Source organism: Muscardinus avellanarius, assembly GCF_963383645.1.
Source record: "Muscardinus avellanarius genome assembly, chromosome: 7".
NCBI lineage: Eukaryota > Metazoa > Chordata > Mammalia > Rodentia > Gliridae > Muscardinus > Muscardinus avellanarius.
The window spans coordinates 101,861,684-101,882,628 of NC_137793.1; the positions used below are offsets into that span (position 1 = coordinate 101,861,684).

General features: G+C 38.5%; 1 protein-coding gene across 1 annotated transcript in view; it reads right to left on the reverse strand.

Annotated features, from left to right (window-relative positions):
• Positions 1-20,945, reverse strand: part of HMCN1 (hemicentin 1) — a gene marked incomplete at its 3' end in the record, with an annotated part of 469,132 nt that overhangs the window by 192,132 nt on the left and 256,055 nt on the right. The window contains exons 25-31 of the mRNA XM_080699395.1: positions 19,796-19,891; positions 15,969-16,163; positions 13,693-13,823; positions 13,389-13,536; positions 11,115-11,241; positions 9,233-9,387; positions 2,653-2,931 (exon numbers count right to left, since the gene is read on the reverse strand). Coding sequence (XP_080555521.1) covers positions 2,653-2,931; positions 9,233-9,387; positions 11,115-11,241; positions 13,389-13,536; positions 13,693-13,823; positions 15,969-16,163; positions 19,796-19,891 — 1,131 coding nt within the window. The remainder of the gene's footprint in view (positions 1-2,652; positions 2,932-9,232; positions 9,388-11,114; positions 11,242-13,388; positions 13,537-13,692; positions 13,824-15,968; positions 16,164-19,795; positions 19,892-20,945) is intronic.

Genomic DNA, 20,945 nt, shown 5'->3' on the forward strand with positions numbered 1-20,945 from the left:
TTGTAATGTGTCAGGCAGTTCTTTGTGCGGTGATAAAATACACATTACTGAAATAAAGGGGAGATATTTTTCTCCTGTAGTTTGACAACAGAAACTACTTACATGTCCGTCTCCCTCTAACCTGTTAACTGAAGAATTTCTTGGTCCAGCTGATCTGTAACTATTCTAGTTATTGTACTGTCTGGCTTATAAAGGACAAATAGAGAAGAATGATCTTAGTCCTAAGAACTATATCACCTACTCTACCAGAACCACATGGATTTGATACTTCAAGTCTCATGGGCAAAGTTTAGTTGAATGAATGAAACATTTCTTACTGCTCTTAGCTTTGTAAACACTTTTCCAAAACAATGAATTCTTCCAGTTCCTATCCAGGCACATTGAGAAAACCAAACCCACCAGAGCTTTTCCTTCCTTCCTTCCTTCCTCCCTCTTCCTTCCTTCCTTCCTTCCTTCCTTCCTTCCTTCCTTCCTTTCCTCCTTCCTTCCTTCCTTCCTCCCTCCCTCATGCCCTCTCTTTCTTTCTTTCTTTCTCTTTTTTTTCTTTTCTTTCTCCCTCACTCTCTTTCCCTCCCTTCTGTCCTTCCTTCCTTCCTCCCTCCCTACCCCCTCTTTCTTTTTTCTTTCTTTCCTTTCTTTCTTTTTCTTTTCTTTTTCCCTCACTTTCCCTCCCTTCTGTCCTTCCTTCCTCCCTCCCTCCCTACCCCCTCTTTCTTTTCCTTCTTTCTTTCCTTTCTTTCTTTTTCTTTTCTTTCTCCCTCACTCTCTTTCCCTCCCTTCTGTCCTTCCTTCCTTCCTCCTCCCCTCCCCTCTTTCTTTCTTTCTTTCTTTCTTTCTTTCTTTCTTTCTTTCTTTCTTTCTTTCCTTTCTTTTCTTTCACCCTCACCCACCCTTCCTTCCTTCCTTCCTTCCTTCCTTCCTTCCTTCCTTCCTTCCTTCCATTTCCCTGCCTAATGAGCTTTTCTTTGTATCAAGGGTTGGTGAACTGTACCCTTGAGCCTATCTGAAGAACAGATTTTACATTTTTTAGATTTTTTTTTTTTTTTTTTTGCAGTACTGGAAATGGAACCCAGGAGCTTTATCTACATGCCCAGCCTTATTTTTTACTCTTTATTTGGAAACAGGGTCTCACTGATTTGCAAAGGGCCTTACTAAGTAGCTGGGGCAGGCTGTGAACCTGGATCCTCCTGTCTCAGCCTCTCAAATGCTGGGATTATAAGCATGTACTACCATGCCCAGCTTAGATGGTTTTTAAAAAATCAAAATAGGAATATTTTGTGATGCATAAAAATTATGTTAAATTCAAATATCAATGTCCATAAAGTCCTATAGGAACAAAGCCATACCTTTTTTAATGCTAAAACATGATAGAAGCATCCATGTCTCTATCACTCTAAACTTTATCATAATGTATAATTATAATGCGCCCATAAAATAAGTAAATATATAAGTAATAACAATATACAACTATGATTTTGCATATTATATAATAAAATGATAATATATAAATAATAATAAGTAATAAATGAGAAGTTGTTGACAAGACTGTATGGTTCACAAAGCCTAAAATATTTATAATTTGCTCTTTTTGAAAAACTATGTTCTGATTCTTAGTCTATTCTCTCCAACAGTCTCTCTGAGTTTCATTCTATTTCTGCTTGGGTGGTACAAAGAAAGGAGTATAGAACTTTATACATTTTTCTACGCTTTAAAAATACTTTTATTGGAACATTATAATTCTACATTATACTTTTTATTTCTTCAGAATTTTATTGGTGCATTGTAATGATATGTCATAGTGAGATTGAAAGTGATACCTTCATACATGCACACAGCATCCCTTGGTGTTTTTGCCTCACATCCCACCCTGGTACCCTCCTCCTCCATCCCTGTACATGTTAGTAAGATCGGTGGTGATATCTTCAAACATGAACATAGCATTATTTGATCTGTTTCCTTCCTCAGGTCTCCTTTTTCCCCTCCCTCTTCCCTCTCCCAATGATCCTCCTCCTCCTCCTCCTCCTCCTCCTCCTGCTCTTCTTCTTCTTCTTCTTCTTCTTCTTCTTCTTCTTCTTCTTCTTCTTCTTCTTCTCAGTGTGTGGTGCTTGGAATTGAACCCAGGGGCATTTGACCTCTGAGGTACACCCCCAGCCCTGTTTTTCTATTCTTTCTTTTGAAACAGGGTCTCACTAAGTTGTTGAGGGCCTCACTAAGTAGCTGAGGCTGGCCGCGAACCCGGATCCTCCTGTCTCAGCCTCCTAAATACTGGGATTATAAGCATGAGCCAACGTGCCTAGCTTTCCTCTTCCTCTATTCTACTGGTCTATCTCTTCATTCTCATGAATCCTCTTTTCTATTTTCTTTCTAGCTTCCACCTAAGAGAAAAAACAGACCTTTGACTTTCTAAACTGGGTGATCTCACTTACTATTACTCTAGTTCTATTGATATCCTGGAAATGGCATGAGTTTGTCCTTCTTTATGGGTAAGTAAAACTCCACTGTCTGCATAGACCACATTGTCTTTATCTGTGGGCTGGTTCTTTAATTCGGCTATTGTACTACCAAGGCTTTAATCAGAGTACCAACTGGATGTCAGCATACTAGAAAACATAGGTAGGAAAGGACACAGTTGAAGCATGTAATTGCTCTTACCATAGACATCGACACGGAAGGATTTCTCAGCGGTTCCAGCAACATTGGTTACGCGACAGGTATATGTTGCTGAATCGGAGACCTGCACTCGAGGAATATGAAGAAATTGTCCTTTATCAATATAAAGTGCGTGTGGGCCGGAGATGACTAGCTGGCCGTCCTTATACCAAGAGATAGCTGGAACTGGAAGCGCCCGCGTTTCACACTCCAGTTTAATCACGCTGTTGATCAATGCTGAAATGTCAGTGGTAACATTCCCTCCTTTAATACTGGGTGGAACTACAAAAGATTTCAGAACAAACACAAGCCTTCTAAGTTAAGAGTCCACATTGAAATTTTAAATGCTAAAGACATTTAAATAATAAATTTAAGCTGGGCACAGTAGTGCGTACTTGTAATCCCAGTGCTTGGGAGGCGGGGACAGAAGGATGGTGGGTTTGCAGCCACTCAGCAACTTAATGAGAACTTGTTTCAAAATAAAATAAATAAATAAAACAGGGCTGGTGGTGTAGCTCAGAGGTAGAATGCCCCTTGGTTCAATATCCAGTATAAAGAAAAAAAGAAAGTAGAATGGGAGGAAAGGAGGGACAGAAAAAGGAAGGAAGGAAAAAGGAAGGAAGGAAGGAAGGAAGGAAGGAAAGAAGGAAGGAAGGAAGGAAGAAAAGAAGGAAGGAAGGAAGGAAGGAAGGAAGGAAGGAAAGAAGGAAGGAAGGAAGGAAGAAAAGAAGGAAGGAAGGAAGGAGTTAATGTCAGGAAGCCTGTGATTTATACACTGATAATTATTTGCCTACTTGTCAAAACAATCTCTATTACCTCTCTCCCTCCTTAAGGGTTTCAGAGTTCAGTAAAAATATTAAGTCATAGATTTCTTTTCAGGGGCTCATTTAAGTCTAATAGGTCATATTAGAGTAACTAACAGAAGTTAGGTTTAACCAACAAAGTGAATCAAAACAAAAATCTCACAGTAGACACAGTGTGAAATCAGTCCAGGAGAGCAAAAATGTTGCATATGTTACAACAGCAGTGGCCTCTCCCCATGAAATATGGAGGGTCTAGGTCTAAATGTTTTCAGGACCAGCTACTGGTAACAGCCGCGGAGTCCTTACTTTTTGCGGTGGCTGCTGCTTTCCATTTTTGTTTTTTTGAACTGTCATGAATCTATTTATTGGACTGTGCTCAGCTAATTGGCTACACGTGTACTAGTGTATTTTCCACAATTCAGCAATCTCAGGCCTCTCACATCACATGAGAACTGTGCTTTTGGAAAGAACACCTCAAGTTGCTCCATCTCTGCTCTGTTATTTCGAACACTGTCATTTTAGGATTGCATCATTGCAACAATTTAAAAAAACTCAAATGGCATATGTCTGATTTTTGAGTGTCTTAATAAAATTTTAATAAGGTTTTATATTTTAGAATGAAATGTTTAGTAGAATGTTCTTCTTGTGGTTAAACTAAAATTATGGAGCAGAAAGGGGGGGGGAGGAGGCAAGGATGGGGGGAGAGAGAGAGAGAGAGACAGACACACCACAGAGGTACAGTGCCCTTCTTACCCTCTCACATCAGCTGTACCTGGCATCAATGTGATTTATCACGGTTGATGATAACCTTGGTAACCTAGCTAAGGTGATGCTTGCCAGGTTTCTCCAATATAAACTTGCCTCCTTTCCTGACAGAAGTTACTATTCCCAGTACATACATATGAGATGAAAATTCATTTAGTGAAGTTATTAATTACACAAGCTGAAGTGGGCTCTACTAAGACAACTAATGGTGATAAAAAAATGGCCTAGGGAGGTCTAGGAAGCTTATGAAAAGGAAAATTGTTAAAAGAACTGAGGGTAGAAACTTTTATCAATAAGAAGAATCATTCCTAAATTCCATTACTGAATACCAAATGGCTTTGGAAAATATTTTTGCTTTAACCTTGATATTTCTAAATGAATTGAACCTAAAATTACTAAACAGTATCTACAAGAAAAATTTGCCATGATTAAAAGTCAAATTTCAAGAGAAGAACATAACAGAATTCTATAATGCCTTCTAAGCAATGAATATAATCAATTGTAATAAGATGCTTATAAATTGATTAGGCAGTACTTGTTTTTGCGAAAAAATATTTTCAAAGATGAAACAGTCACAATTTCATTACAAGTCACCATTCCACCCCCCTGGATATCACACACACACACACACACACACACACACACAAATCATCATTAACAATTAAAAATTTGCAATCTACTTTGATGACGAGGAATACCAATTCTGAACTCCAACTAAGTAAAATGTTCTCTGCTCTGTCCCCAATTCTATTTTCCTAACCTGAATTCAATGGCACATGTCTATAATCCCAGTACCTGGTAGGCAGAGACAGAGGATTACAAATTTGAGGTCAGACTTTGCAACTTAGTGAGATTCTGTTTCAAAATTTAAAAAAATGGCCAAGTAAAAATTCATTGTGTGTATTTACACCATTTGTAGGAAAACGGATGGGACTCGAGAATATTATACTGTGAGTACATCCTGTCTTAAAGAGTAGATGTATGTTCTCGTATAGGTGGAAGCAAGAGATACACAGAAACGAGGGCAACATCAGATAGATGAATGGAGACTCCAGAGGATTGGCTGAGGGAGATTAGGGAAGGGGCGGGGAGATGAAGTCATAAAGATACATAGTAGAAATAATGACATGAACATTTAAAAAATTGCCAATTCCAATCTCAAAATGCTTGTGGGGTGAAGGTGAGGAGGACTCAATCGGGAGGGCAACAAGAGTATATGCCTGTATTTTTTCTAACATTCTGTACCCCAATATGGTGTAAAGTTACAGGGAACTCAATAAAAAATAAAAAGTAAAACATAAAGCATTCTGGAGGCATAATTCAGAGGCAGAATGCCCCTGGGTTCAATCTCCAGTGCCAAAAAAAAAAAATACCCCAACCAAACCAAACAAAAATAACTTCTATCCTTAAAATTACTAGGCCTGTCATTAAAATTAGAACTTAAAAACTACTAATAACATGGAATTGCATCAATAAACAAACTTGTAGAAACTTGCTTCTATCTTATTATATAAGCACCTACATGACATCCTTGGATCTGCACCCTGGTCTGCAAAGCCTAAAATAGTTACTATTTTGCTCTTTAGAAGAAAGTTTTGCCAAGTCTTGCTGCAGAGAGGACAAATTTAAACCACCATTTTGAAATGCAAGAAAGTGCATTTTATTCAGGCTTTTTTTTTTGGTGGTGGTACTGAGGTTCCTGGAAGCCCTTCTACCTCTGGGCTACCCTCCCAGTCCTATTTTATATATTTTTTTAAATTTGGAAACAGGGTCTAAACAGGGTCTCTTAAGCCAGCGCGGCTGGCTCCGAACCAGCGCCATCCTCCTGTCTCTGCCTCCCAAGTGTAGGGATTACAAGCGTGCGCCACAATGCCCGGCTTATTCAGGCTTTAAATTTTAATTTGTATTTGAGACTATTTGTGTCATATGCAACTCTGTAAATGCATGTCAAATTTTTTATTTAAATTGCTTTTAAATCAGCTGCCTATCTAATTGGTTGGAAGATCAAAATTGGAAGTTTAAACAAATTCCTATCTTCCATGAATGCTTTACAAAAAAATAATCTGTACTGGATTTATTTTAAGACTTTATGAAATTGAGAAAAATTTCTCAAAAAATTTGCAACGGGTATTAGAACAATATATTACCCACTGCTTAAATTTACCAAATAAATATTTAACTTTTAATTTCATCTTAACTCATGAATATTTGTAGAACTATACTTTTATTTGGGGGAGGATTCATAACCTTTAACATATAAAGGTTATGAATACATTATCCATTGAGATGTACCAATGCATATACATTCAAAAACTTTATTACCATTCAGGGAATCTCTCCAATCTTTGCAACCCAACCATGAACCTCAGGTTAAGGAGCCCTGTCTCAGAACTACCAGATGTTAATTTGTACAACCTCTCCATCAGATATTTTTAAAAGTCTTCATTTCTTCCTTTTTTGAAATATTTCCCTTTTTCTTTCCTTCCCTCCATCTCTTTTATTTTTTCCTCTTATATTCTCTTCTTATTCTTGTAGAATATTCAGTTCTACCTTGCAAGTACAGCAACCCATCTGCTTCATCTTCATGTCAGTGTATAATTATGGAAAAAAAAACCCAAAAAACATTTTAGTGTAAAACACACTTTCACCTTGTAATCTAGGCACCTGTTTCTCACAGTCAGCTAAAGTATGACATGCTTTACTTTTTTCTTTCTTTCCACTGTTAGTAAGAAAGCACTTTCACCAGCGAAATAAACTTAACATTACCCACTTGGAGGTGCAAGAGAGCTTGCTAGAGAGGAAACTGTAATTTCCTGCATTGTATACTCAACACTTCACAGCATTACACTGCCTTTCATCTCAGACAATCCCAGAAGCCCTCTCTTCTGGGTGCCCGAGGGCATCAGACAGAGTGAATGAGAGGATTTGAAATAAAAGAACCCAAGTCCCCTGGAAATAGGAGTCTCATTGAGTCAACAAAATGTATCCTTCCAGGTATTGGCAACCACACAACAGTGAGGAAACTCCCCAAGAGCCAGGGGGAAGGACTGTGCCTACTGTTTCAATGCCCGGCTCTGCTGTGAGGCCAGAGGTAGGATAACACTTTGGCTTAACTTGGGTGCTTGCACAGCTAACTTTTCGGTAATACTTCTTTCTCTCTTTTGAAGGACATGTCTTTTCATGACCAATTTTTTCCATAGGCTATTTGTAGACATGGATGATTTTTAAAAACTGCATTAAATGCAATTTCTTTGATTTAAGAGAGCTATTCAAACTTTTGCATAAAGATGCTAACATTTAAAAAGGGAGATATGGAATGCAGTTAAATTGTATAAGAAAGCACTCATGAAAGAGACAACGATAAATGATACATATCAAGCTCTTACTATAAGCAAAGTCATCCATGTATGCACCTGTTGCCGGTTAACCTCACAGTAACACTATTACCCAGGTACAATTATCATCTCCACTTAATGGCTGAGGAAACTGACATTTAGAGGGTTGAGGAAATTCACCCAAAGTCATAAAGCAAGTGAGTGGCAGACACCAGACACTGGTCTCTGTCACAGAGGCTCTAGTTATTATTGATTATTCAGTTAAGTATTGTATAATAGATATAGAATGTAAACCCCATGGGTAATTTCAAATTTTCTAGAAGCCACATTAAAAGTATGAAGGAAAACTAAGAAAATTAATTTAATTTGTGTGTGTGTGTGTGTGTGTGTGTGTGTGTGTGTGTGTGTGAGATTAGGGATTAAACCAGGGGCATTCTACCTCTGAGCTACACCTCCAGCCACTTTATTTTTTTATTTTAAATCAGGGTCTCACTAAATCATAAAAGGCCTCACTCAGTTGCTGAGGCTGGCCTCAAACCTGTGATCCTCTTATATCAGCCTTCCAAGTACAGAAATTACAGATGTGTGCCACCATACATCAGATAATTAATTTTAATAATACATTTTACTTAGGCCAATATACCCAAAATAAAATTTCAGCATGTAACCCAATATTAAATTATGAATTTTTATCTTATTTTTTACATTATATATTTGATACCTGGCATGCATTTTATATTTATAACGTCTCAATCTGAGCTGCCCGTGTGTGGCTAGTGGCTACCATATGGGATGCTGCGCTACTAGACCATTCTTTCATTTAGCAAACACTTCTTGAGAGCTTCTGTATACAGGATATTAAAGTAGGGACCATGCCAAACAAAGGCCCGTTTTATAAAGTTTAAATTCCTCGGAGAGGAAGAGTAAACTCATAGTTTAAGAAATATCAGAGAGTGGTACGGGAGAAAAATGAGCTAGTACAGTGTAACAGAGTGCGGCCAGGTGACTGTTTTGGGTTGTGAAGAGCCTGTGCGGAGGTGACATTGGTCCACAGAGTCCATTCCTTTCTGTTGGGACACCCTTTATACCTGCGGTGTAATGTTCCTGTGTGCACTTATGACTCCATTCATAAAAAATAAAATGACTGAGATAGTCACCTGGAGGTTGTTGAAACTGTAGTCCAAACCAGGGCTACATGATATCTCTGGGAGAGACACAGGCGAGAGAAAACAGTAACACAGACATAGGGCATTTAAAATATAGCAGGTGGTCAGGATAAAGGCCACAGAGAATTGAAAATAAGACAATTAAACTGTTGGCATGCCCTCAGTGTCAATATTGGTCATATATCTCTGCAATCTTAAAAGCTTCTTTCTTAACTTTCGAGGACAGGCGTGTAGTTTATGTGTATCCTAATCACATTGGAAATTCTTGATCTTATGAGTGAGATGATATAAAAATCACTAACCCATTTTAATGCATCCATACTTAAGAACAAAATGCATTAAAATTAGGCACGATGCTCTAGCCTAACACACGGGAAGACAGGCTCTTCTCCTGAAGTAGGCGGCATTCCAAAATACTTGATATGGAAGAAAAGGGCTACAGAGTAAGCCCTGTTTTTCAATTTAGAATGAGAGTTGGTAGTAATAAGAAGCATAAAAAAGCCATCATACTTACCGTAGACAGTGAGTTTTATGTCCTTGACTTGTTTGCCAGCCGCATTAGACACTGTGCACTGGTAGCGCCCCTTGTCACTTCTCCGTGAATTCTTTAGATGTAGAATTTGACCTCTGTCTGAAAGTTCAATGTTAGGATCTCCCAAAAATAATGGCCTAGAAAAGATTTTTATTTTATTCCATGGCTCAATTTCTATTTCCCCATATTTCCTCCCTTATTAATTATAACAAAAATCATTAAGTAGTACAAGGCTAAAATATAAATCAGAGGTGATTATAAAATGCAATGATGTGATTGCTTAGTATTCCTACTAGGAGAATAAAACAGTTAAAGCACTTTATTGATGGAAGTTAAATAAGTATCACTTTGAAATGAAATTTTTTTCTTTCCTTTTCTTTCTTTTCTTTCTTTCTTTCTTTCTTTTTTTTTTTTTTTTTTTTTTTTTTGCAGTACTGGGGATGGAACCCAGGGGCATTGTGCTTCCGAGCTACACTCCCAGCCCTATTTTTTAGTTTTTCTATTTTTTGAAACAGGGTCTCATTGAGTTGCAGAGGGCCTCACTAAGTAGCTGAGGCTGTCTGCAAATGGTGATCCTCCTGTCTCTGCCTCCCAAATGCTGGGATTACAAGCGTGCGCCCCCACGCCTAGGCTTTTTTGTCCATTTCAAACTTAAATTGTTTAATAATATTAACAGAAGCCACATAGTGTTGTTGTTTGTTTCTTTCATTCTCCCAGTCTTGTTATATTTTTATTTGTCATTTTTGGTCTGCATAGGCAAAGATTTTTATCCTTGTTTGGCCAAACAAAACTTAAGAGTTTAAGCCGGGCGTGGTGGTGCACACTTGTAGTCCCAGCATTCGGGAGACTGAGACCGGAGGATCGCAGTTCACGGACAGCCTCAGCTACTACTTAGTGAGGCTCTCTGCAACTCAGTGGGCCCCGGTTTCAAAATAAAGAATAAAAAAATAGGGCAGGGGGTGTAGCTTGGAGGTTGAATGCCCCTGGGTTCCATCCCCAGACCCGCAAAAAAACAAAACAAAACAAAACAAAAACTTAAGAGTTTAATATTACAATATGAAACTTTAGGCTAAGCTGTGTTAATTTAAGCAATACATGATACCCAGAAAAGTTTTCATAATAGAATGGATGTCTATTATTTATTAAAGGTGGTGATTATGCCACTTCTCTAAAAAGTAGGCATGTGGTTGGGTGTGATGGCACAATCCTACAATCCCAGGCACTCAGGAAGTTGAAGCAGAAAGAACAAAAGTTTTAGGCCACTCTGGGCGACTTCGCAAGACCCTGTATCACATGAAACAAAAACAAAAACACAACTACAGAGAGCTAGGAATGTAGCTCGATCCCTCAAAATCCAGGGATTCTTTAACAGACATTAAAGTAGGGAACGTGCAAAACCAAGGCCTGCTCTATATAAGTTCAGATTCCCTGGAGAGAAATAGTAAATTCAGAGTCAAGCAAAAATCAGACAATAGTAGGTACGATGGGTAAAATAAACTAGTACAATGTAATAGAGATTGACATTCTGAAACTGTTTTATGAGCAATATTGTTTTTCTTTTATGCTCACTTAATAATATTCTATGTAGCCGGGGGTTGTGGTGCACACCTGTAATCCCAGAACTTGGGAGGCTAAAATAGGGGATTGCAGGTTTGAGGCCAGCCTCAGCAAGTAGTGAGATTTTCGAGAACCTAGTGAGACCATGCTTCAAAACAAAACAAGATAAATAAATGAAAAGAACCAGGGTGTGAATGCCCCTGGGTTCAATTTTCAATATAATGATAATAAAACTCTTTGTGATAAAGTGATCACATCTGCTTCCCATTAATTGGAATCTTGCAACAAGTACAGGATAGATACTCACTTGCCATCTTTGAACCAGTGGATAACAGGAAAGGGGGTGCCTTTGACCCGGCATTCAAGGCTGGTGTTGTGGTTGAGGACAACTGAGACTTCACTTGGGGAGTTGGCACCTATTATGGTGGGGGGAACTTGAACAAAAGATATTTCATCATGAGAATCTAGGATTTAGCACAAGAGCTGGAGGAGGCAAGGCAGACAAGCCAGTGATTTATATAGCATTGCAATACAATCTTAATGTTCAGAATACAAGGTCACACAACAATCCCACCTGTTATCACAACTGTGAATCCAAATGTGAAATTCAATTAATTTTAAAACAGGAATACATCCACAAAATATTTGCTAGAAGAATATTTGCTTACACAAATCATGATAGTGTAGGATTCATTTTGAGGCCTATTAAGCTCACGTGCAAGAACACCTTAGAACCGAAGTGAGCAGTGAAGCTCAGATACTGTGATGCATTATTTATTATGCTATATATTTTACATAATGAAGGACACAACATCAATCTTATACTGTTCAAATTCTCGCATAGGGTTAGGCCTACCTTTGTCACTTGTAAAGGACTCTTGTGAGTAAACTGGTCTGAGATCATTGACATCAAAAAAGAACGTGCTAGATTTTATTCTTGGAATTATCAACCTACTAGAGAGCGCCTACATACTTCCCCATTGTCAAGTCCTCCCCTTCGCACTTCACAGAAAGGTCTGGTGCTCATCTTAAGAAAATGACAAGACAGTAAAGGGGGTTTAGTAGGGCCGAGGGGTAGTGTGATCAGACTTGGCTCTTTAGAGTACACTAGATACTGATTCAAAAAGGACTAGAATAGCAGTGAGTAGAGAGAGGGGACAGTTGGGGGGCTATTTATTACATAAATTCAGCTAATAAATAATAATAATAATAATAATAATAATAATATACTTTTACAGTGGAATGTAAGAAGCAGGTAATTTAATGCAGGTTTAGGAAGTAGATGTAACAGGATATAGGTAGATTTCAGAAGATGGGGAGAGAAGAGCACAAAGGATGGGCCCCAAATTCCAGAAGAAGCACATGGATGGATGAAGGTGCGTGCAGGTCATGATGAGGGGAATCTGAAAACAACACAAGAGATGTCCGTTTGGACCATCCTGTTGGATAGACCACTAGGGAATTCACTGATGTGCGACCAAGATATTCAAGTCAAGATACTATGGAGAAGACCGGGTATCATTGCCTAGAACTAAGAGAAGTCTGCGCTGGAGATAAAGATTGGGAGCCATCAACACGCAGTTGGGATTGAAAGTCACAGGAAGAAATGAATGCCCAGAGAAATAATGCCCAGGGGCCTAGTGATGAGAAAGAGCACTTAATTTGTTTATACAGCCTTCACTTAAATTATAATAATTCTAATTATTATAATGGTAATGTGTGCAGGTGGAGAAGTACATAGTACTCCAGGCTTTGAGGAGGTGAAGGAGAGGAAATGTTTTCATGTGGTAGGAGTTTATAAATGTTAGTCTTTATGAATGATGACTTTTAAACTGTACCATTCCAAGTTCTTACCTCTACTAAATGCTGACACATTATACGCCTCTTTGGGCCAGAAAAACATTAAAAATGAGAAAGTCATTTTTTATCACGGCATAAACTTTCAATGTCAAGTATTATTTCACTTTCTTAAATTTTAAAGCCATGACTGCCACTGAAAATGGTCCACCGTGGTAGCTACACACTCTCAAAATCCTTTCCTCCCTCTCAGCATCTTCTACCCACTCTCAGACTTCTCCTCCATTAATTACAATCAGGGACAATTCCACTGTAAAAAGTCAATGGGGATGCAGGGAAAGGGAATTTACTACCTTCTCCAGTTTGAGTTCAGCCTACCAGCTTTTTGAGATACCAACAGAATAAATGAGCTATATTCTTCATCATATAGCTACCTACATACATAGTTACTTCTCTTTACAACTACTTTCTAGAAAAGTATTTTCTGCCCACCTCACTGGAGAAATTAATAAAAATTATAATTCCCTATTTTATAAAACAGTACTGCTTTTGACTATATGAGACTTTGGGGTTTGACGCAAAGCCATCTCTGTATTATAAGTAATAAAACTTTCTGTATCACAGGCTGATGGTTAATCAATACAAAGGACAAAAATAATAGAGTAAGACAAATGGTATCTCTTCTATCAATTTATTTCTCATCTCATTCCTGTGTCATACAGTTGGCTCTATACAATGCCAGAAGTGTATCTAAATTATAATTTTTAAAGAATGTTTTCCTTACCTAGCACATCGATACTAAAGTGCTTCTCAGCTGTGCCTGCAATATTAATCGCTTTGCAGGAATATCTCCCTGCATCCTCAGTGGCGGCTTTGAAGAGCTTTAATATCTTTCCGTTGTTCACAATCTGAACAGTGCTGCTTTCAGTCACCTTTAAGAGCCAAAATGGCTAGAGTTATTTCCAGTCACAATTAAAATGCATAGTTAAAAAAAAGTAAAACGTGTATGTTGTTATTATTAAGAACTTCACTTCTGAACAATTTATTTTAGGCACAGAGGCAAAGAACTGTCCACATCCCTCGTTTACCTGGATGTCATCTTTGTACCACGTAATGATGGGCGATGGAGTGCCTTCCACTTCACAGAAGAGACTGGTCGGCTGGTTGACCAACACGGACAGGTTGGTTACATGTTCTCGGTCTTTGATTACTGGAGGAACTGCAGAAAGAGTGGAGTCACGGCTAGGGAGTTTTATAGTAAGTGTTATTTTAAACATTTCTCTGTAAACTCCTTTAGAAGCTAGTTATAATTAAGCTTGTGCTCTGTCATAAAGTCAATTTTTACTTGTGCACTGTAATTATAGACAATAGTGAGGTTCTTTGTTATGATTCTGCTCGTGTGCTTAGCATAGTCTGGTCAGTTTCACTCTGCAGGACCTCCTCTCCTCCTCCTCCTCCTTGGTTCCTTGCCTCTGATTCACTGGTCTCCTTTCTCTTCTGGTCAGATTTTCCTCCCTTTTCCATTTTTTTTCTCGCTTCCACATATGAGAGTAAACATACAGCCCTCGACTTTCTGAGTTTGGCTTATTTTACTTAACAGAATACTCTCCTGCAAAGGACATGCCTTGGTCCTTCTCTATGACCAAATAAAACTCCACTGTGTATAATACCAGATTTCCTGAATCTGTTAATCTTTTCCTGGACACCTAGGCTGGTTCCATAATTTGGCTATTGTGAACTATGCTACTATAAGACAGAGTATACATGTACTGATATCGTATACTGATTTTAATTCCTTCTGTTAAATACAGAAGAGTGTGATGGCTGAGTCATATGGTGGTTCCATTTTTAGTGTTTAGAGGAAGCTCCACATTGACCTCGACAGTGGTTATATTAATTTACAACCCCACCAACAGTGTATAGATGCTTCTTGTTACCCACATCCTTGCCAGCAATACAATGAAAGACTTTGATTAGTGGATATGTAAGTAAAAAAATTCTATTAATTTTTTTGCTTATTATTTCAGGTTTATTTGTGGTGCTACATTCCCAGGCTACACTCCCAGACCTATTTTATATTTTGTTTGGAAAAAGGGTGTCACTGAGTTGCAGAGGGCCTCACGGAGTAGCTGAGGCTGGCTTTGAACCTGTGCGATCCACCTGTCTCAGCCTCCCAAGTACTGAGATTACAAGTGTGTGTCAGCACGCCTGGCTTATTTCAGGGTTTTGAATTCACAGTGAAATTCAGAAAAAAAATTTAAGGGAGAATAATTCATTTTCAACTTTACTAAAGAAAATGTTTTTAATTTAGGATATATGAGACTCAGTACTTTGCTGACAGAAGTGAATATTTCCTAGTGTCTATGGAAACCAATATTCATCAAATTTTAAAATGTACATTTCTCTTTGCTTATGTAATATGGTATAAGGGAAAGGTTTTTTTATGAAGGGTTACTTACAATAGCAGCCTAAATACTCATCATTAATAGAGAAAGGTTAAATAATTTATTGTATAACTATACAGTGGGGACACTATACACAAGATTTAGAAGTAATGAATAATCTCCAAGATATTAGTGAAATAGACCAGGTATAGAGTAATGGGTATAATATTCTACTATATGTGTATGTTTTTGGGGACAGACTGGGGGTGGAATCCAGGGCATTCTACCTCTGAGCTGCATCCCAGCCCTATGTATATATGTATGTATGTATGTATGTATGTATGTATGTATATATATATATATGTATGTATGTATATATGTGTGTGTGTATATATATATATATATATATATATATATATATATATATTGAAAATAGGGTCTCTGTAGGTTAATAAGAGTCTCATGACATTTGCTGAGGCTATCCTCAAACCTGTGATTCTCCTCTCTCAGCCTCCCAAGTACTGGAATTACAGGTGTGTGCCACCATGTGCAGCTATATGTGTACTTCTTAAATAAAAAGAGGATGAATATTATATAGTATGTTCATTTTTCTTTCTATAAGCCTAAAGTATCTGAGAAGTCACACACACCATCACAGCAAACATGACATACAAGACTGATGACTTTTCTTACCTCTAGAGAAGCTAAATGGACGGCTCCCTCAAGGACAGAGGACTTACTGTATATTGCTCTACTTTTTGAATTTGAAATGGCAGAAAGTCACAATCAAAAATTGCATGAAAGTTTAAATAAAATAAACAAATGCGATGAGATCACGAGTTTTTCACTGGAAAACAAATCTATTTACATCACTAATAAATAATGTTACATTGAAAAAATAATATAAACATTCAAGAAGGGGAAACTACCATCTATTCAGTTATGTGTAACTGTGGTTTATAACCTTTATCTGTATTTACCGTGGACTTTGAGATTGTATTTTCTTTCTGTGGCTCCAGCTTCATTGACTGCCACACAGATGTACTCTCCGTTGTCATACGGCGTAACAGAAGCAATAACTAGCAATGTGCCATCTTCCATGATGGAGATGCCAGGCTCCTTGCCTGTCAGCTCTCTACCATTACGTAACCATTTGATGGTTGGTTTAGGAGTACCTGAAAAAAAAAATAAAGGCCTTTTTTTACAACAAAATTAGAAATCATTATTAAATATCAAATATATCAAGGACAAATAAACTAATGTGTTATGACTATAATTTGTGCCACTATTCTACATTCCAGATAGTTTTCCTAGCACTGAGAACTGAAAGAGATTATGGTCCTTACAGTCTCTAGTTCCTGTTCAGTCGGGGACCCACGGGTTCTGGTGTAGAATTTGATCAAAGTTGTTTTTATTGAATTACTCAGATGATAGTACGTAAAGCCGGCTCTTGGGGAGTTCGCCACTAGAGTGGGGAAGGGCTGTATTAATCATATTAACTAGATATGGGGAGAGTTTAGGAGCAAAAATATGATACTGTCACATGAATACAACACAAAGATTGTCCCACAAAAGAGAGTGTGCATAAAGATTCCAGGAGGATCACAGGTTCATGGCCAGCCTCAGTTACTTAGTGAGTCAGGCCACCTGCAACTTAGTGAGAACCTTCCAAATAATCAATAATAACTTAAAAAAAGGCAAGGGGTATAGCTCAGAATGCTCCTGAGTTCAATCCTCAGTGCCACAAACAAAAGAATGTACAGAAATAATGACATATAATTCAGCTTTAAAGGCCTGATACAAGATCTCCTTTGTTAAACAAGGGACAAGATCCCCCCCCCTCCTCCTCTTCCTCCTCCTTACCAAAAGCTAAACTCAAGGGCATTCTACCTCCTAGTTACACCACCAGCCCTATTTTATTTTATATTTTGAAAGGGGGTCTCACTAAGTTGCTGAAGGTCTCACTAAATTGATGATGCTATCCTAGAACCTGTGATACTCCTGCCTCAGCCTCCCAAGCACTGAGATTACAGATGTGTGCCACCACGCAGCGCTACACTAGCTTAATTTTTGAAAAGGAAGCGAAGAAAGCAGTGAGGTAAATCTCTTTCATGGAGGCGATGTGCTCATGAGGAACGAAAAACTATATTAGAGTGTTTAATAGAGCAAGAAGGAATACTGGAAATAAACAAACATTAATTCTGTATTAAAATGTGTTTATTTCTCAAGCAATGTGCCAGGAAGTCTTCAGAACACTTCAAAAATTTTCTTAATCCCCATAAGATAAAAGAATGCACATTAAATAAATTGATATAATTCTAAAAGATACTGTTAGTAAATTAAAAGTAATAAACATATTAAAAGATGGTCATATAAATCATTATAAGTAAAAAAAATGGAAGGAATACATAGAAAGTGTTGTAGAGGCTAACCTCAAAATTGAGTCCTTATAAAAGTGGCTGTAAATATTATAGTGATGGAGAAAAATAAAGCAAAAGACTGGCCTATTTAGTTGTGCTCATTGTAAAATTCTGACTGATATAAAAAGAAGATAAAACTGATAGATTCCAGTCCTCTTGTCTGTGTTCTCAGGGAAAAAGGGGTTTATAATCTTTCATTTCATTCTTCTTATTTCTTTATGGACTTCAATCAGGCTTCTTAAGTAATTCTTGTTGAATGAACAAATTAAAAATAAGCAGACAAATAAAAGAGAGAAATCGAATTATCTTTAACCTAGCAATGGCAGAATTGCCAGGATCAAGATGAAATTGACAGTTCAATCAGGCCCTTTACTTAATATTTGCTGAGTGAATAAACTAAAAGTAACTGGACAAATAAAAGAAGTTTAGGAATGGTAGAATTGCCGTGATCAAGATGTGCCGGGCGTGGTGGCGCACGCTTGTGATCCCCGGCTTGGGAGGCAGAGACAGGAGGACCATGCAGGTTCGAAGCCAGCCACTCTGGCTTATGAGACCCTGTTTCCAAATAAAAAAGTATAAAAATAGGTCTGGAAGTGTAGCCCGGAGGTAGAAGGGTTTCCAGGAACCCCAGTACCACTGGAAAAAAAAATTAAATTCATGGCAAAAGATAATGAAAAGGCCTCTGACTACTTTATAAATGTATTAATTATTTTATATTTATATTAATATATATGATATATTATACCATATATGCTATCATTATGTTAATTATGTTTATAATTATATTCCAGGTGAAAATGAGGAGCTAGAAAAAGATAGTTTTTCAAAGGGCAACAGGAAAGTCAAAACTAAGAAACCCTCTTGGCAGTGAAGGGTTGGATGGAGAACCAGGATCATCAGGGTCCAGCAGCCTGAGTGCCCACAGTACCAACCTGAACCCATGCTCTTGTAGAGAAAGCTCTCTAAGCATCACCACCCTGATTCTCATTGGTTGTGAGTAGAGTTGTTGATAACTATTCAGATCCCTGCAACCCTTATTAAAGTTATCTTTCTTTTAATATTAGTAAAAACTGGAGTACCCATTTGTGACAGGTACTATTGAGAGCTGCAAAACTTGCTGCATAAACAAAGACAGCAACTAGGGCCTTGACCTGCTGTTGCCTCCAGGAACCATGGCTAAAAGTTACTAATCATGGTACCGGCCCCCGGGAGCCCTGCAGGAGGTTCTGAACAGAGCATGACTTGGGCTGTGCCAGTACTGCTGCCAATCTAGACTGAATTACTGCAGATGAATGCATATGTCAAAGAGAGGATGTCCTTAACCACCTTACTTGGCATCCAGGGTCAAGGGTGATAACACGCCTTTCACGTTCCCCCCAGGAGAAATGCTAGCAGTTTCCTGCCAGGAAACATGGTAGTGTGGAAAGCCCAAAAGTTCAGGGCAGAGAAGAGCTTAGGCAAGTTAAAAGCTGGTCCCAGAATTACTAATCAAGAGTAGATTAAAGAAAAAAGGTTTATAGGCAAGTATCTGGAATAAAAGAAAGGGGCTTATACCCTTGACTAGTTGAGATAATTCTGAGATATTCTGAATAGCTCTAGCTATTGTGTGTACGTGTGTGTACGTGTGTGTGTGTGTGTGTGTGTGTGTGTGTGTGTGTGTGTGTGTAATATAGGGGATTGGACCCAGAGGTGTTATACCTCTGAGCTACAGTCCCAGTCCTACTTTAGTTTTTATTTTTATTTATTTTTTATTTGTTTTGGTGGTACTGGGGTTCCTGGAAACCTTCTACCTCCAGGCTACACTTCCAGACCTATTTTTATTTGGAAACAGGGTCTCTTAAGCCAGCGTGGCTGGCTTCGAACCTGCGCGATCCTCCTGTCTCTGCCTCCCAAGCACAGGGATTACAAGCTTTTGCCACCACACCTGGCTAGTTTTTATTTTGAAACAGAGTCTCACTAGGTTTCTGAAAGTTTCACTAAACTGCTGAGGCTCTTCTGAAATCTGCACTTCTCATGTTTCAGCCTCCCAAGTTCTGGGATTACAGGTGTACACCACTATGCCCAGCTTAGCTGTTGCATTTTAAAATCTTGCTAGAAAAGAATGATGTTCGAAATAATAGGATGGGCATGATCTATCTGAAAAACAGATTAGGCCAGTTGAAACAATGGAAGATCTTCCCATCTAAAGAAAGAAAATATCTGAGAGGGAAAAAATACTTATTCAAAAAGTTGTCATTTGAAAGAGGAAATGATTTCTAATTTGCTTAAATTGAATTGACAAGTGGATTGACAAGTGGAATTTTATAAAGATTGTGCTTTGGGTGCAATACAGGATTCTGGAAGGATACAGTCTCATGTTAAAGCCTGTATCTCCGAGTTTCACATACCTTTGGCAGGACATGGAAATGCAATGCGTTGATTGGCCAGTCTTTCTTGGAATGGAGTGTTAAAAGGAGGCTCTAGATCTCCCACTGTAGGTGGCTCTGTTAGAAAAATTAATACATTATTACAGGCTTCCCTTGGACAGTTTCAAACTCTAGAGACATCACCAACCACAGGCATTGATGAACTGTGATCTCTCCTGGTTCTTCTTTAATTATGACTCATATTCCAACTGCCTGATTTTTCTCCCTAGATATGATCCAAGGACCTAAAACTCAAGACTCCCCAAAGAAAATCATATTTTGCCTCTCATCTTCCTGTGCTGATTCCCTCATTCCTGTGGTTAAGGTGGCACTAACGCCCACCAGTCACACCCTGTCTTTTTCTATCCCTCCTCCCCTCTTATCCGCCTAATGTATAGTACCATATGTGTTCACATCAGTATATCTTTTCTTTTCCTCTATCTCTAAGATCTCTGATTATTTCAAATCCCCTCCCCCTCCCCCTCCCCCTCCCCCTCCCCCTCCCCCTCCCCCTCCCCCTCCCTCCTCCCTCTCCCTCTCCCTCTCCCTCTCCCTCTCTCTCTCTCTCTCTCTCTCTCTCTCTCTCTCTCTCTCTCTGTGGTACTGGGGTGGAACCCAGAGGCTTTCTACCTCCAAGCTATACTCCCAGACCTAATTTCTATTTTATTTGGAAACAGGTTTTCACTAAGTTGCCAAGAGCCTCACTAAGTAGCTGAGGCTGGCTTCTAACCTGTGTGATCCTCCTGTCTCAGCCTCAACAGTGCACCACCATGCCTGGCCCTTACTCTCTCTTTTACCACAACTATTTCAGTAGGTTTCTTACCAGAATCCTATTAACAAACATGTGCCCCTTTGGGTTAATATTCTATACAGTTCACAGAATACTCTCCCTAAAACACAAATCTCATTGTGGGCTTCTCTAATGAAAAACATTACTCACACTCAATTTGTCTACAGAGCAACATTTCATACCTGATCTTTCTTCAGTGTGACCCCTCTGGACACCCTCTTTGCACAGCCTCACCAGCCTCCCATAAGTTTCATAAGAAGCTTGGCAGCCATCCTCAAGCCTCTACCCCTTTCACTCTCCACATCTAATGCACCCTCATATTCTGAAGATTTCCTTTTCTAA